Source organism: Lycium ferocissimum, chromosome 10, assembly GCF_029784015.1.
Source record: "Lycium ferocissimum isolate CSIRO_LF1 chromosome 10, AGI_CSIRO_Lferr_CH_V1, whole genome shotgun sequence".
Lineage (NCBI taxonomy): Eukaryota > Viridiplantae > Streptophyta > Magnoliopsida > Solanales > Solanaceae > Lycium > Lycium ferocissimum.
The window spans coordinates 16,150,946-16,165,130 of NC_081351.1; the positions used below are offsets into that span (position 1 = coordinate 16,150,946).

The 14,185-nt window shown below is 34.3% G+C and overlaps 1 protein-coding gene and 1 pseudogene across 2 annotated transcripts; both read left to right on the forward strand.

The window, feature by feature from the left end:
* The first annotated feature begins 708 nt into the window (after window positions 1–708).
* On the forward strand, window positions 709–6,738 carry LOC132032605 (GSH-induced LITAF domain protein). Of its 2 annotated transcripts, XM_059422249.1 has the most exons (5): window positions 709–952; window positions 1,804–1,930; window positions 6,035–6,161; window positions 6,276–6,382; window positions 6,488–6,738. In XM_059422249.1, exons 1-4 carry the CDS (start codon window positions 829–831, stop codon window positions 6,357–6,359), a joined length of 462 nt encoding a protein of 153 aa, XP_059278232.1. In that variant the 5' UTR covers window positions 709–828; the 3' UTR covers window positions 6,360–6,382; window positions 6,488–6,738. The 2 variants fall into 2 exon arrangements, with proteins under 2 accessions (XP_059278232.1, XP_059278231.1); XM_059422248.1 differs by having other exon boundaries at window positions 710–952; window positions 6,276–6,738.
* Window positions 6,739–8,339: 1,601 nt separating this feature from the next.
* LOC132035561 (leucine-rich repeat protein 1-like) lies at window positions 8,340–11,363 on the forward strand (annotated as a pseudogene).
* The last annotated feature ends 2,822 nt before the right edge of the window (window positions 11,364–14,185 follow it).

Below are 14,185 nucleotides of genomic sequence, written 5' to 3' on the forward strand. Positions count from 1 at the left end.
GTAATATAGGATTTTCATAGTATGAGGTGCGTAAGTATTTGGGTTTAAAATATAGGGAATGCATCTATTACATGAGTGTTTAGAGTAAATAGGCCAAACCCATCGACAGACACCTGTGGTCGTTCACTTCTTTCACTTGAGCACCTAAAGTGACCCTTATTCCATTTAAATACTTCAGGTGGGTCATTTCTATTCCACTTAGACACTTTTTGCACCGTTATCGGAGCAAAATCAACACCAAAGGGGGCGCCACCTCATTGCACATCCAATCAGCCCAAAAGCCCCAATTTTTAATGGTCAAAACTCCACTTTTAATTTACAAATTAGTGAATTTACAATTAAAATGAGTTGGCACAATTTAATTGAGTTGGCACAATTTAAATGAGTCATGTCACAATTTAATTGGCCACTTAATCCAGGTGGAGAGCGACTAGTGTTGGTTTTTTCAATAGCAGTGCAAAAAGTGTCTAAGTGGAGCAGAGAATGACCCACCAAAGTGTCTAAATGGAACAAGGGTCACTTTAGGTCTTCGAAGTGAAAGAAGTGGACGACCACAGGTGTTTGTCGATGGGTTTGGCCGAGTAAATATATGTAATGAATCCAAAATAAAAAATAACAACAGTGGGGCACATCAATTCTCCCCTGTCAACAAATAATAAAGCGCCACGTAGAGACTGTCAAAGTTATATACTCGACAATTCAAAGTCAATATTTTTCTAGAAACCAAACTTTTGCCCTTATAAAGCTATAGAATTCTACAAACGCGTAATACGCAAGAAAATTCAAACCAAACCAAACCAAATCCAATCCGAATTGTATTCATCGGAGATGTCGAAGTACGAGGAACCGGCTGTCGGAATACCTTACAATCCGGCATACCACCAGGCTCCACCTGTGCCGCAGCAAATACACCAACAGCAATACTATGTCGGTGAAAACCCTTATCAAGCAGGTATTGTTGTTGGAATAAAATAATTCAAAGTTGTATGATATCAAAATTGATTAGAATTTGATAATTTAATTCATGTCTAGTATTTATATATAGGTTTTCATGTTTTGAGTTAAAGTAGGTTTTGGTACTACTTCCTGTGTCCCAATTTACTTAATACTTTTTGCTTTTTTGAGAGTCAATTTTGACTAAATTTTGAAGCTAAGTTGGATTAGATTAATTTAATATTTTAAGATTTTTAATTTATATATTTGATAACTGCCAGAAAAGTACTGTTCTCTCTATTTCAATTTGTGTGAACCTATTTGAATTTTACAACAACAAAAACAACAACAAGAAGCCTAGTAGAATCCCACAATGTGGGGTCTGGGGAGGGTAGAGTGTATGCAGACGTAACCCCCACCTTGAAAGGTCGGGCGGCTGTTTCCTTGTGTGAACCTATTTGAATGTACACGGAATTTAAAAAAGAAGAGAAAATTTTTAAACTTGTGGTGTTAAATGTGTCACATATATTTTGTGTGGCTATAAATCATTGCATAAAGGTATATTGTCTCCAAATGTAGAAAGGGGTCATTCTTTTTGGCACGGCCTGATAAGGAAATAGGTTTACATAAATTGAAATAGAGGGAGTATAAGTTGCAATTTTTCTCATATATTTGGTGAAAAAATACATATTAAAATATTGGTCTAAGTTCATGTAGTTTGAATCCCGAGAAACAAAAAGTATCACATAAATTGGGACGGAACTGAGGGAGTATTAGAAATAGGGGTGTTGTTAGCTACTTTCACAGAATGGACATTGTAGAGAGCATTTAAGAGAATTATGAATTTATGAATAAAGTATTTTCTTTCAGGTATGGTTCCATCAAATGTTATTTATGGAGATCCTAAAGGAATTCCGATTCAGCAAACTATTTACAGAGATACCCCTGCTCCTTTCAATTGCCTTCACTGTGGTAACACCGGTCTCACCCTCGTCAAGTAATTCTTCTCTTCCTTCTCCTTTTTTACCTCTTTAATTTTTTTTGGGATAGTTGAAATTTGTAACTTTTCACTTCCTACCTATTGTTTCTTGTATTTCAGTTGTTGCATTATTTTGCTGTTGTTACTGTCCCTTTTTTTCTTTTCTGAATGCTACGTAATATTTTCCCTATTATTTGCTATGTGACTATGTCTTCTTTACTACTGTATTTTCTTTTAAACTACTTTGATATGCTTTACTTGAGCCAAGAGTCTATTGGAAACAACCTCTCTAGGGGTAAAGTCTGCATGTACTCTACCCTCACCAGACCCCAACAACAACAACAACAACAACAAGCCTAGTATAATCCCACCATGTGGGGTACGGGAGGGTAGAGTGTACGCAGACCTAACCCCCACCTTGAAAGGTAGGGCGGCTGTTTCCCCACTAGACCCCACTTGTGGAATTACACTAGGTATGTTGTTGTAAGTGCAATTTTGCAACTGTTATTGGTAATTGTTTATTTTAATCCTTGTTTGATATATGCGAGTATTAGTAACTCCTCTGCCCATTAGGATGCTTAACTGATATCACAAAGGACCAATATTACAGTTTGACAGTAACTGAGGGAGTAAAAGTGCAATCTTTATTTTGTTTGTCATCAACTTGTATGCAGTGTTGTATTTATTGTATGATCGTTTGGTGATGAATTCTCAGTGAAAACTAATTTATCTTGCCTTTATTAATGAATTTATCAATATTCCAAATGGAGCGGAATGGATACTAAGGATGCATATAGCCGATCAGACTAACATTAAAAAAATGTAGTTGACTCAAACTAGTTTGGGATTGTTTTTTTTTTTTTTTTTTTTTTTTTTTTTTGTTGAAATAGTGTGGGATTGAGTTCTAGTAGTAGTAACGGAGGTTTCTTTTTTTCTTTTTTTGTGGATAATGGTGGTGTTCTGAACTGTTTGCACACACTTAAACTATTTAATCTGGCACCTGCAGTAGTAGTAGTAGTGACTGTTATTATATTGTTTATTCAACGAAATCTTTAAGAATTGGAATGAACTTTTGTGGAAGTCTAATATCCTAATGAGGCCTCTTTATATTTCTAGCACTTCCAATAAGAATCACGTTCCTGCACTAATGAGACACCAGAGTGGTGTACAGAGTATTTATGGATTGGTTTGTCATTTTATCTGTAGAAAAATTGATATAGCAGTTCATTACGCTGCTAAGGGAAAAAAGAACATATCAGATTATATAGTTTTGTTGGTGGTTCAGTTAAGCTGCAATATCCACTGCTTGTTATGTTCGATTGAAATGCTTCCAACTTGACTGGTTTAAGGATATTTTCCGGCTTATTGATGTACCAAGAAAAAGTTAAACCTCCCAACACCACCAACAACTATGCTTCAATCCCAGACAAGTTGGTCTCAGCAAAGAGTTAAACCCCCCAAACCTAGAAAAAGAAAAGAAGGAAAGGATAAATGAATAAACATGTTTCTGTTCTCTGGTCTGCTAACTGCATCATTAGTTCAGTTTTTTTGGTGAAGACTGCTGCATCATCAGTTTAGTTGGATGGGAAAGAATCAGGAAGTTGGAAGAAGTGTTGAAGAGCATACCCCTGTACGCCTGCTTCCTTTACCTAACGCAGGGTGCACTAGTTTTATGCATATTGGGGTATGGGGCATGCAAAAACATTCTGTTACTTTATTCTATATGTAGATAAATCTTGGTGGAACCATGGAAAAGCTAACAATCACTTTTCATTCTATAGCTTATAGATTATAGTTTGTAAGGAAGTGATGCAGTTCTGTCTTCCCCCCTTTTGGATCCTTCAGCGAACACAGTCTCTATCCCGCCTTCATTAATATCAATAGAGGTAACAGGTGTGAGACTTTAGGATTGCCTCAGGGGCGTATCTTCATTCCCTGCTGACTATGTATTGCAGATAATCATTAGTATTACTCTTGCACTTCATGTGACTACAGCCAGACCATGTTTATGTAGTTGGTCACATGGCTTTATCAAGTCCTTTTGTATGAGATGTGGCAGTATTTGAGCAGATAGTTGTTCATTGCTTCCGAAGTTTGAGCATCGGAATCCCTTTCTGAACTTGGTGTATGATCTAGTTATTCCTGAGTTAAGTGTATCACTGATTCTTTAGATAGGTACTTAAATGAAATCTTCATCTACTTATGATGTTAAGCATAAATAAGAGATTTTGAAATTCTTTCAGATTCGAGGACAATTAGTAAGTAGTCAGCCCCTTTTTTCTTTGCTTCCGAACCAAGACACAAACATTCTTCTCCAGATCCCTTCATTGGCTAATGGCGATTATCTTTACCCAAAATAAAAGGGTTTCTTGTGTCTTAAGATGCTAAAGTCCTTGGTGGGTAGTCACCCGGTGTCTGTGTTGGTGGTCGGTGGAGGTAGCAAGTACCCGGTGAAATAGTCTAGGTGCGCTCAAGCTTGCCTGGACACCACCATTATTAAAAAGAATAAGGAAAGGAAAAAAAGGATGGCAAAAGAAACAGACTGTTGCAATACTTACCGAGACTTGTGATTTGCACTGCATGTGCACCTTAGACAGAGACGTTGTTGTTTTTCTCTGCTATTGTCTACCAGAATAGCTTACATTTGTCAAAAAGTTTGTCTACCGAAGTTGCAATTCTAAGATTACAGAAATGCCAGTTAAGGGAAAAGAGAAAACTGATTTCCTTTTTTCCAATCTCAGTGGCTGTGACAGGCCCCATAAAGAGTCTGATAGTTAGAAGCCCAAACTTAAAAATTACAAAAGGCAGACTACCCATATGACTGTCCGGCACATTGCTTTAGCATGAGCTTTTTCATGGACTGTGAAACTGACCAAGTTTAATGTACAAGGAGCAGAGATAGATAGTAGTACATACACGTGCATACATACATCTATATAGAAAATTAATATGTTGTGCATATGTATGTATGTGTTGCAGCCATGGGTTGATTCAGCTAAATTGGCCTAGCAGTTACATATCACTGTCAGCAATAAGGGATATGATTAAGTTCAAAAGAAGTTCCTGGCGCTGATGTTACATAGTTTACTTTCTATCTTCCTCCATTTTATGCCTAGGGTCATCTACTCCCTTTACTCAATAACATAAATATGCAATGGCCCTTGCACCCAAAACATGGCAGCCTAAATATCTTCCTAAGTCCTACATTCCTTCCCGGCAGTGCAGTAATTGCTAACAACTTGCAATCTTGCATACACCGTAAGTCAAAATCAAATACCGCTTCAATCAACTTGGCTAGTAAGATCAACTATTATATAATATTTTCAATTAGCTTCCTAGTTGACGTTGGTTAAACTTGAATGGGGAACGACACTGGAAAGGGATATGGGAGATAGCATTTAAATATTATTAATTGCATCTCCTACAGTATACGTATAAATTCTCAACAAAGTCCATACGATGTAGCTGACCTACTGGAGGACCAATTCTGAGTAAATTGTTGAAGACGGGATAAAGTACATCAGATAGAACTTAGACACTAACCAGATAGTCAGTCCATCTTTAGGGGCTATACCGTGTTATAATCTAGTGTATTTCAGTGGGCCTACTAAATTAAATATACGGTCATACCTCTCATTGAGGAGGGTAGGTGTTATCATTTACCCAAGGAGTATTTCCTGTTTGGTTTTTGGCTGAATGACTCAAAGGATACTTAGAAATCTAATGTTAATTTTGTTAGCACTTGGGCTAACATTTGAACTTGTTTTTGCAATTCCCAACTTCTTTTTTTGTGAATGTTTGAGGGAATATCCAACATCAGCATTTGCAATATGTGCCTTCTGGATCCCTATTAATGTTGTTAGTTTGCCTTCGTGGCAACTGATAAAATAAAAAGTTCCCTTTGTGGCTTACGCAATTTTTCATTACCACAACTTACCTTCCTTCTACTTCTCCTGTCAGGTCTATTCAGAGTTTACATGTACTTGCCTCTTTAACTTCCATCGGCTTTGAATTGATGGGCTTTCTTACTATGTCCTTATTTTTAGTATATGTCAGCTACGTGTTTATTGATGATCTATTTCTGGTGAAATTCTGAATTCCTCTGATGCGTGTTCCATTCAGATCAAAACCCAGTCCTGCAGCTTTTGTCGGTTGCATGATGCCATTTATGCTTGGAGTATGCTTTCTCTGTCCATCAATGGATTGCCTCTGGCATAAGTATCATTATTGTCCAAGCTGCAATCAGAAGGTAACTGGCTTTTACTGATCCAAGTATCCAACTCTATTTTCCCCACCTATTTCGTGGAACTTATTCGAATTTACCATTTGATGGTTAGTTAAGCAAGCTTCCTTCCTTTTGTAGGTTGCCGATTTTGAGAAATCCGATATGTGTTTGGTTGTGGACCCTCCAAACTGGGAAGAAAAAAGTTTCGCCTTACCTGCATGAGGGCATGATCCTGGACTTGCCTCGTATAACCCTTTCTTTTCTGTGTCTTTTTGTGTATATGTACGTATTCTTGTTTGCTCGGATGAACTACATCGCAGTTTCTTGTGTATGTTATCTTATTCATCAAGTAACCAGGAGGAGATCATTTTGTAGAATGCTTCTATATTACTGTGCAAAGTTGATTGCTAATAGAAGAATATTAGTTCATTATCCTACACACCTCCCTAGTCTGCTACTGGTTGTTTAAGAAATCATACTTTATGTTCTATTGTTGATTGCCCTTTGTGTAATTATATCAAGTTGTGGGTGTAAGCAAAGAGGAAACAAAAACGTATTCTTTCATGGTGATATAGTTCAGTGGATTGCCCTTTTGTGTACCTATGTAATGGTTATCTGACTGCTATTCCGTTAATTCTCTTCTAATTTCCAAATAATTATGTCTCCCCCCCCAAAAAAAAAAAAAAAAAAAAAAAATCATCGAAGAAGAAGAAGAGAACGATTTGGTGGGAATCTTTTTACTAGACTAATTTGGGGAGAGTAATGCATCATCAATTCCTCTGTAAATTTTTCTCTAGATAGGACATTTATGAGTTATTCCCCAGAGCCTTCAATTAGTTTTATATATTGCCTGAACATTAGAGCTGGTATGAACTTTGTTCATATGATACTGTGGTAAATATTTGAACATAGATGCAAAAACAGATAAGAAAAGAGGGGATTCAATCTAATGATGTGGTTATAATAGTTTGCATTTGTTATTGCTCTCACCAGATGATGGGAAATATTCTAAGAAGAACCGGTGGTGGTGCTGTGCGTTATCAGTTAAACTCAACTTCTGGTAGGGAACGTTTCTCCTTTAATGAGTTTTATGCGGTGTAAATTTAAATTAGTCGGAACTCAAAAGCGAACCAACGAGTGGGAAATTAAAGAAAAAAGGCAATAATCTAAATATAGTCATTGGTTATTATGAACAAAAATGAAGGTGAATGTTAATTAAGACAACTAGCCAATAAGCCAGTAAGAATCCTAGGAAGAACTTATCCACTACCCACCCTATACACAAGCCATCTTAATGAGCTTTTAAAAAGATAATTAAATCGAAGATTTGGTCAAAGAAGATTTTAGTCCTTTAGATTCATTCCAATAGTTTGATCATTTACAGTAAAACAATGTGTGCATCATAAGTTTTAAACTAATCTATTAAGTGACTCAGTCCATTCGAGTAAATTAAAAATTAAGTAATTTCTGGAAGTGGATGAACCACCATCTTTGAAAGTCCTCACTCATTCCTACCTTCACCTTCAAATTGATATAATTCATTAATTATTTCTTCCGTTTAGTTTTACTTGTCCACTATATATTTTTACTTCTCCACTTTAAAAAAGATTTTTTTTTAAAAATATATTTTACCCCTAACATTAAATACTTATTTCCCAAATTATTCTCCATTATCACCAATTAATATGTGTATGTGGTTAAATAGACGCTTCATTCATTATTTCTTAAGGGAGTAGGGAGTGCAAGGTCCATTATGGACAATTAAAATTGGACGGAGGGAATAATAGTTAAACTTCTTACAAACACTAATATAATACTCGTAAATGCAACTATGCTAGCTCATATGGACTCTCTCCTTTATACTCCTTTTCTAATTAAAAAAAGAGAATACTTTCACTCTTATGAAACAAAATATGTTGAATTGGTAAACAACAGTATAATATGGGAGTATTATTTACCAAGTTTAGTCAAACACCCAAAAGTTTATAAATGAAAGAAATAGCTAATTCTATGCTTGAACCAGTCTTTATCTTGCTAGAGAATTATCCCTCTATGTGGTGAGAATGTACATACTTCCAGTCTCTATAAAATTGCAAAAATCATGCAGCATAAATATGTAAAGTTATTTTGAAAAACACAAGAAATCGTGATCAACATTTTTTCAGTGCTTCAAAAGCAACCACGATAAAGTTCTAGGGGAAGATGAGGTTCGTCGCTTTAGTGTTCCTGGTTGGTGCTATTGCCAGTTACACTGTAGAATGCAACTTTGAAGGTTAAGTATCTAATCAGAAAAATCTCTTTCATTTTTTTTTACCCTCGAATATATAAGGTTGAAATTAATTCTACAAACCTCTAATACTTTTATTTTTATTTATGATTAAATTTTATGTGATGTTATATTAAAATGAACTTAAATGAATGGGCAGGTGACGCTCTTTATGCATGGAAAACTTACCTGACAGACCCCAACAATGTGCTTCAAAGCTGGGATCCAACGTTAAACAATCCTTGCACATGGTTTCATGTCTCCTGCAACGGCCAAAATAGTATTATAAGAGTGTAAGTCACTATTTAACTTTTCACAGTCTTTTTAGATATATAGGCGGATTCAAGATTTGAAGCTTATGAGTTTTAGATTTTAATTTTTTTAGTTATTGATTTCTAAATTAATAATCCGTACATATCTATAGCATTTTTAGGACAACTATAAAGTTTAAACCAAAAATATTGGATTCGGCTGAACGGGTAGTGGATACTCTCCTACTGCCCAAGGGCGGAACTTGAAGCCGACATGCGGAGTCGGCGAACCCAATAACTTTTGTTCAAATTCTGTATTTGTATTAAAAAATGCACTAAATGTGTACAAAAATTAAATTTAGAACCTAATAATTTACACATGATGTTGCTATACTAAAATTTAGAATTCATAAAGTTCAAGGCCTAGTTCTGCGGCTTCTGCCTCTGCTTATGTCCCTATTTAGACAGAAAGGGGCAATAGTTGTGGCGGAGTCAGGATTTTCACTAAGGAAATTCAAATATAAAAAAGAAAACATACTCTTTGCCAAAGAATTCAACACCTACTATATACATGTAAAACATAATTTAAACCTTATTGTTAATTTTTAAACAAAAGAAACTCGTCTGAACCCCCTTCCGGTACCCTAGTTGCGCCCATGACAACAAGACCATTATATTCGTTACTTTTGGCTCAAACGATATATATACAAATTTAGAAAAGTTAAGAGAATGTACGATATCATGTAGACCTATTCTGAACTAAACTATTCTAAATTCTGTGTTCGTCTCTATACACAGATTTATATGTTATTTTCTTATGAATGTTGAGATTGACAAATATATTAATATTGAAAGGACCTAGGTGCTGCTAACCTCTCTGGGACTCTGGTACCTCAATTGGGAATGCTAAGCAATCTTCAATACTTGTAAGTTCAAATATTACTCTTCTTTTTTTTTTTTTAATTTTTTGTTATCAATTATCCAAGAATGCAATTTCAGATGTAATTAAATCTTTTCTTGTTTAATTCATGGGCAGGTATGTTTCAAATAATTCAATTAGCGGAGAAATCCCAAGTCAATTGGGGAACTTGACAAAGCTAGTGAGCTTGGGTCTGGAAAATAACCAGCTGAATGGTCAAATTCCATCTTCTCTTGGCAATTTAAATCCCTACGATGGATGTAAGCTATTCTCCCAATCTTTGCTATATACTTGTTCGGAGGCAGAGTCAGGTTTTAAAGTATGAATATTCCTACATTCTAATCTTTTTACATTTTTTGGTTCCAAAATAAGAGAAAATTACGCTTTATATCTAGTGCAAAAGAATATTTATTCGGTTTAGCCCAGTTTTTTCTTAATTACCCGGTAGTTCAATTTTTCTGAAACACCTCTAATGCACTATTATACACTTTTAGATAAGGTGGACACACTGTTTACCGTATGTGTATAAGCACTGCTTCGGGAAAAACAAAATTAGTTATGCGAATGTTAATTGAAAATATGTCTATGTAGGCGTAATATATTATGTTCGTTGTATATTTTTGTAAAAATCTCAAATAACAATTTGTACATATTCAATAGATTTTTAAGATGAATACGGGATTTGAATCAAAGTTATTGGGTTTGGCCTAATTCATAGCTGACACTCTAGCTCTGTCCTTATACTCCTTTGCCCCAATTAATGTGATACACTTTGACTAAATACGAAGTTTAAAAAAGAAGCAACAGTTTTGAAAGTTGTGGTATAAACAAGTCATAGCTATTTGTGTGACAATAAATCATCCCATTAAAGGCAAAATTAAAGTTGAAAGTTAAATTGTTAAAGGCAATTTTTTTTAAAACCGACTCCAAAAGAAAAGACGTCACTTAAACTGGGACAGGGGGTATCGATTCCATATATTATATACTCTCTTCCAATCACTTTATGTGTACTTGTTTGATTGAACATGAAGTTTAAACAAGAAAGAAAAACTCTCAAAACTTATATTCTTAAATAATCGTGATATTTGTGTGGCCGTAGTCAGTGGACTGGAACTAATGTAAGAAGTTCAAAATTATTTTACTTCTCAGATATAGAAACTGTCATTCCTTTTCTTATAAACTAAAAAGAAAATAATATAGCATACAATTGAAACAAGGAAGTAAGCTTAGCTAAGCAAATGACTCTGTAATGTGCTGTAATATTTATGTTTTCCTTTCGCAGGAGATTGAACAGTAATAAATTATCAGGGGAAATTCCAATCTCAGTCTTGAAGCTCATCTACTGGGGAAATTTGCAGCTACTGTAAGTCTCACAATTTCCAAATATTCATTGATATTTTTCTACTACTTGCCAAATTGGGAAAAAGGAACTGTATGAAATATCATTTTCGATATCATCTATTCGAGCAGGAATGTGTCCGATAATCAATTGGCAGGGACTGTCCACCACATTAACCAAACAGGTTTGGAAAATAATTACTACTATTAATTATCTGATTATGTAAATATTTTTTACATCGTTAGTAAATTAACGAGAGGATTTCATTTTCTCTAGGATTTGCTACTACAACAATAATTCAAGACATGATAGCCTAAAGAGGTCATTTTATTTAATTTTCGAATTGGATAGTCCTACAAAGCTACTGCACGTTGGTGTATGTTCAAGTCAAGTATACATTTCTTTTCAATGAAGTCAAGATTTGTTAAAGTTTGATTTTGAATGATCATTGTGACTGGAAAGTTTGAGAAAGATAATACTCTGTAATATATATATAGTACTTTTGTTGAAATTTCAGAACACTTCTATAACATTTTATGCCTTTCATTTGACTCAACCTTTCTTCTGGACACGATCAGATTTTTTCACTCAATGTAGTTGTGAATGTCAATTTCACTTCTGCGGTTTCAATTTTTGAAAATAAAGCTGACTAATTTTCTCGACATATAAAGTTGACTAAAATAACCTTACAGTCAAACAAAACTTACGGCACCTTTTCAACCCCCTAAAATGACTATCCGAACGTCTACGTATCCTTGATGCATTGGGCCTACATTATTGTACGCAGAAAAAAATATCAGGTTCTATATAAAATATTGACGTTTCGGAGTCTTGACACACGACTAATCGTTGGTCAAAGTATAGAAAAAACACTAAATTTTTTCAAACAAAACTTACTTCGGGCACCTTTTCAACCCCTAAAATGACTATCCGAACGTCTACGTATCCTTGATGTATTGGGCCTACATTATTGTACGCAGAAAAAATATCAGGTTCTATATAAAATATTGACGTTTCGGAGTCTTGACACATGACTAATCGTTGGTCAAAGTATGAAAAAAACACTAAGTTTTTTCAAACAAAACTTACTTCGGGCACCTTTTCAACCCCTAAAATGACTATCCAAACGTCTACGTATCCTTGATGTATTGGGCCTACATTATTGTACGCAGAAAAAATATCAGCTTCTATATAAAATATTGACGTTTCGGAGTCTTGACACACGACTAATCGTTGGTCAAAGTATGAAAAAAACACTAAGTTTTTTCAAACAAAACTTACTTCGGGCACCTTTTCAACCCCTAAAATGACTATACGAACGTCTACGTATCCTTGATGTATTGGGCCTACATTATTGTACGCAAAAAAAAAAATATCAGGTTCTATATAAAATATTGACGTTTCGGAGTCTTGACACACGACTAATCGTTGGTCAAAGTATGAAAAAAAAACACTAAGTTTTTCAAACAAAAAAAAAAAAAGTTTACCAAATTTTTTTTTTTTAGTGCTAGCTATAGCGCAGTATTTTACTGCGCTATGCAAAAAAAAAAAAAAAAAAATTCTTTAGCGCAGTAAAATACTGCGCTAAAGGTAGTTTTGTAACATTTTTTTTGTTGGGATATTTGGTTCACTTGGTTTTTTATTGAATCATTTTGGTTCCGGACTTGTATCGTGTCTTCAAACGGATAGAATCCCCTAAAAAAGATAGGTTATAAACCGGGGTGGCTCAAGGGATGCTAGTGAAGTCTTTGTTCTAGGCCTCTAAATATCTGAGGCCCAAAATATTTTAATTAATAGTGAATTTTATGATCTTATTTTTGCATTGGCAATGTTGTATGTTGGAGAATAATTAAAAGAGTAAAAAAATCTATATTAAAAAAAAACTACCTACTTTTTATATTAGAGATTTTTTAGAATTTTGAATTAGACTACTCACATTTTCATATTAGTAAATAAAATTTTACACAGCATCCAACAGATTTTATTGCAAATACGTGGTTAACATCTTATTAACTTCAATTGATCCTTACTAATATAAATTATAGCATTAATATTAATATGTAAAGCTAAAAACTAAAGGGCAACTGGCGCGAATGCCCCTCTTTTGGGTTGGTCTTTAGATTTTGCCCCTCAAAATGGTGGTCTTTAATTATTGCCCTTCCGAGCAAAAGCAATATAGTACAAAGACATTACTACCCCTAACCGTTACATATAAAAAAAATATCGTTATTCAAATCTATCCTTATTCAAATCCTTCCCTTCTTTCATATCGTTAACCTAAACTTCGTTCCCAATTTTTCACATTATTCAAATCGTTGTTTCAAGCCGATTTCTCAATTGATTTTGTCTTGCTACAACATCGAAAAGGTACAAATCTTAATTCAACTCAATTTAACGATTTTATTGAGTTTAGATTGTTAATATTTGAAAAAAATCATCTTCTACGACCTGATTATTAAGAACAAACGATTACATATAGCTCGGGATTGAACATTGTGCATGATAAAATTAATCGAAAATAGAATTGATTGGATTTATTGCTTTGTTCGATTTTAATTACTTTATACCTTACTTAAATTAGTATACAATGCTTATTTACTTGAAATTGTAATTATAGTAAATTCAATTTAAATCGGCAATGTTTATCGATTTAAACTTGAATTAAGGCAAACTGTGTACAAATTTTGAACAAGTATGCTGAATGAGGCAAAAGTTCAATTTATTTAGGAGTACATTTTGCCGTTAGAGGCAAAGTCCATTATCATAACCAATACAAAAAGTACTTATGCCGGAGGAGGCAAAAGTTCAATTTACAAAAGAGTAGAGTATGCCGTTATCGGAAAAATTTCTGAACAAACTTCATAACAAGTATGCCATAGAGGGCAAAACTTCTGGTTTATATAGAACTATAAATCAGTCCATTTTAAATTGGAATAACTATTGCATGGATTTGATTTATATTGCATGAAGATAGAGGAGGTTTTTCAGTTTTTTATTTTTTATTTTTTTAACCAAAAACAGTTACTGCATTATGATAAGAAAAACAAAAAGTACTTATGCCGGAGGAGGTAAAAGTTCAATTTACAAAAGAGTAGAGTATGCCGTTACCGGTAAAGTTCTGAACCAATTTCATAACAAGTATGCCGGAGAAGGCAAAAGTTCTGGTTTATATAGAAGTATAAATTAGTCCAGTTGCGTCAATTCTCTAATTGGAATAATCAAGCGGGCATTTGATTTAAATTGGATGAAGGTAGAGGAGGTTTTCATTTTTTT

Excerpts from the sequence above, each read along its gene's own strand:
- LOC132032605 (XM_059422249.1), top strand. The coding sequence starts at position 829 with ATGTCGAAGTACGAGGAACCGGCTGTCGGAATACCTTACAATCCGGCA. Across the intron at positions 953-1,803 it reads TGAAAACCCTTATCAAGCAG|GTATGGTTCCATCAAATGTT; the intron begins GTATTGTTGTTG and ends ATTTTCTTTCAG. Across the intron at positions 1,931-6,034 it reads ACCGGTCTCACCCTCGTCAA|ATCAAAACCCAGTCCTGCAG; the intron begins GTAATTCTTCTC and ends TGTTCCATTCAG.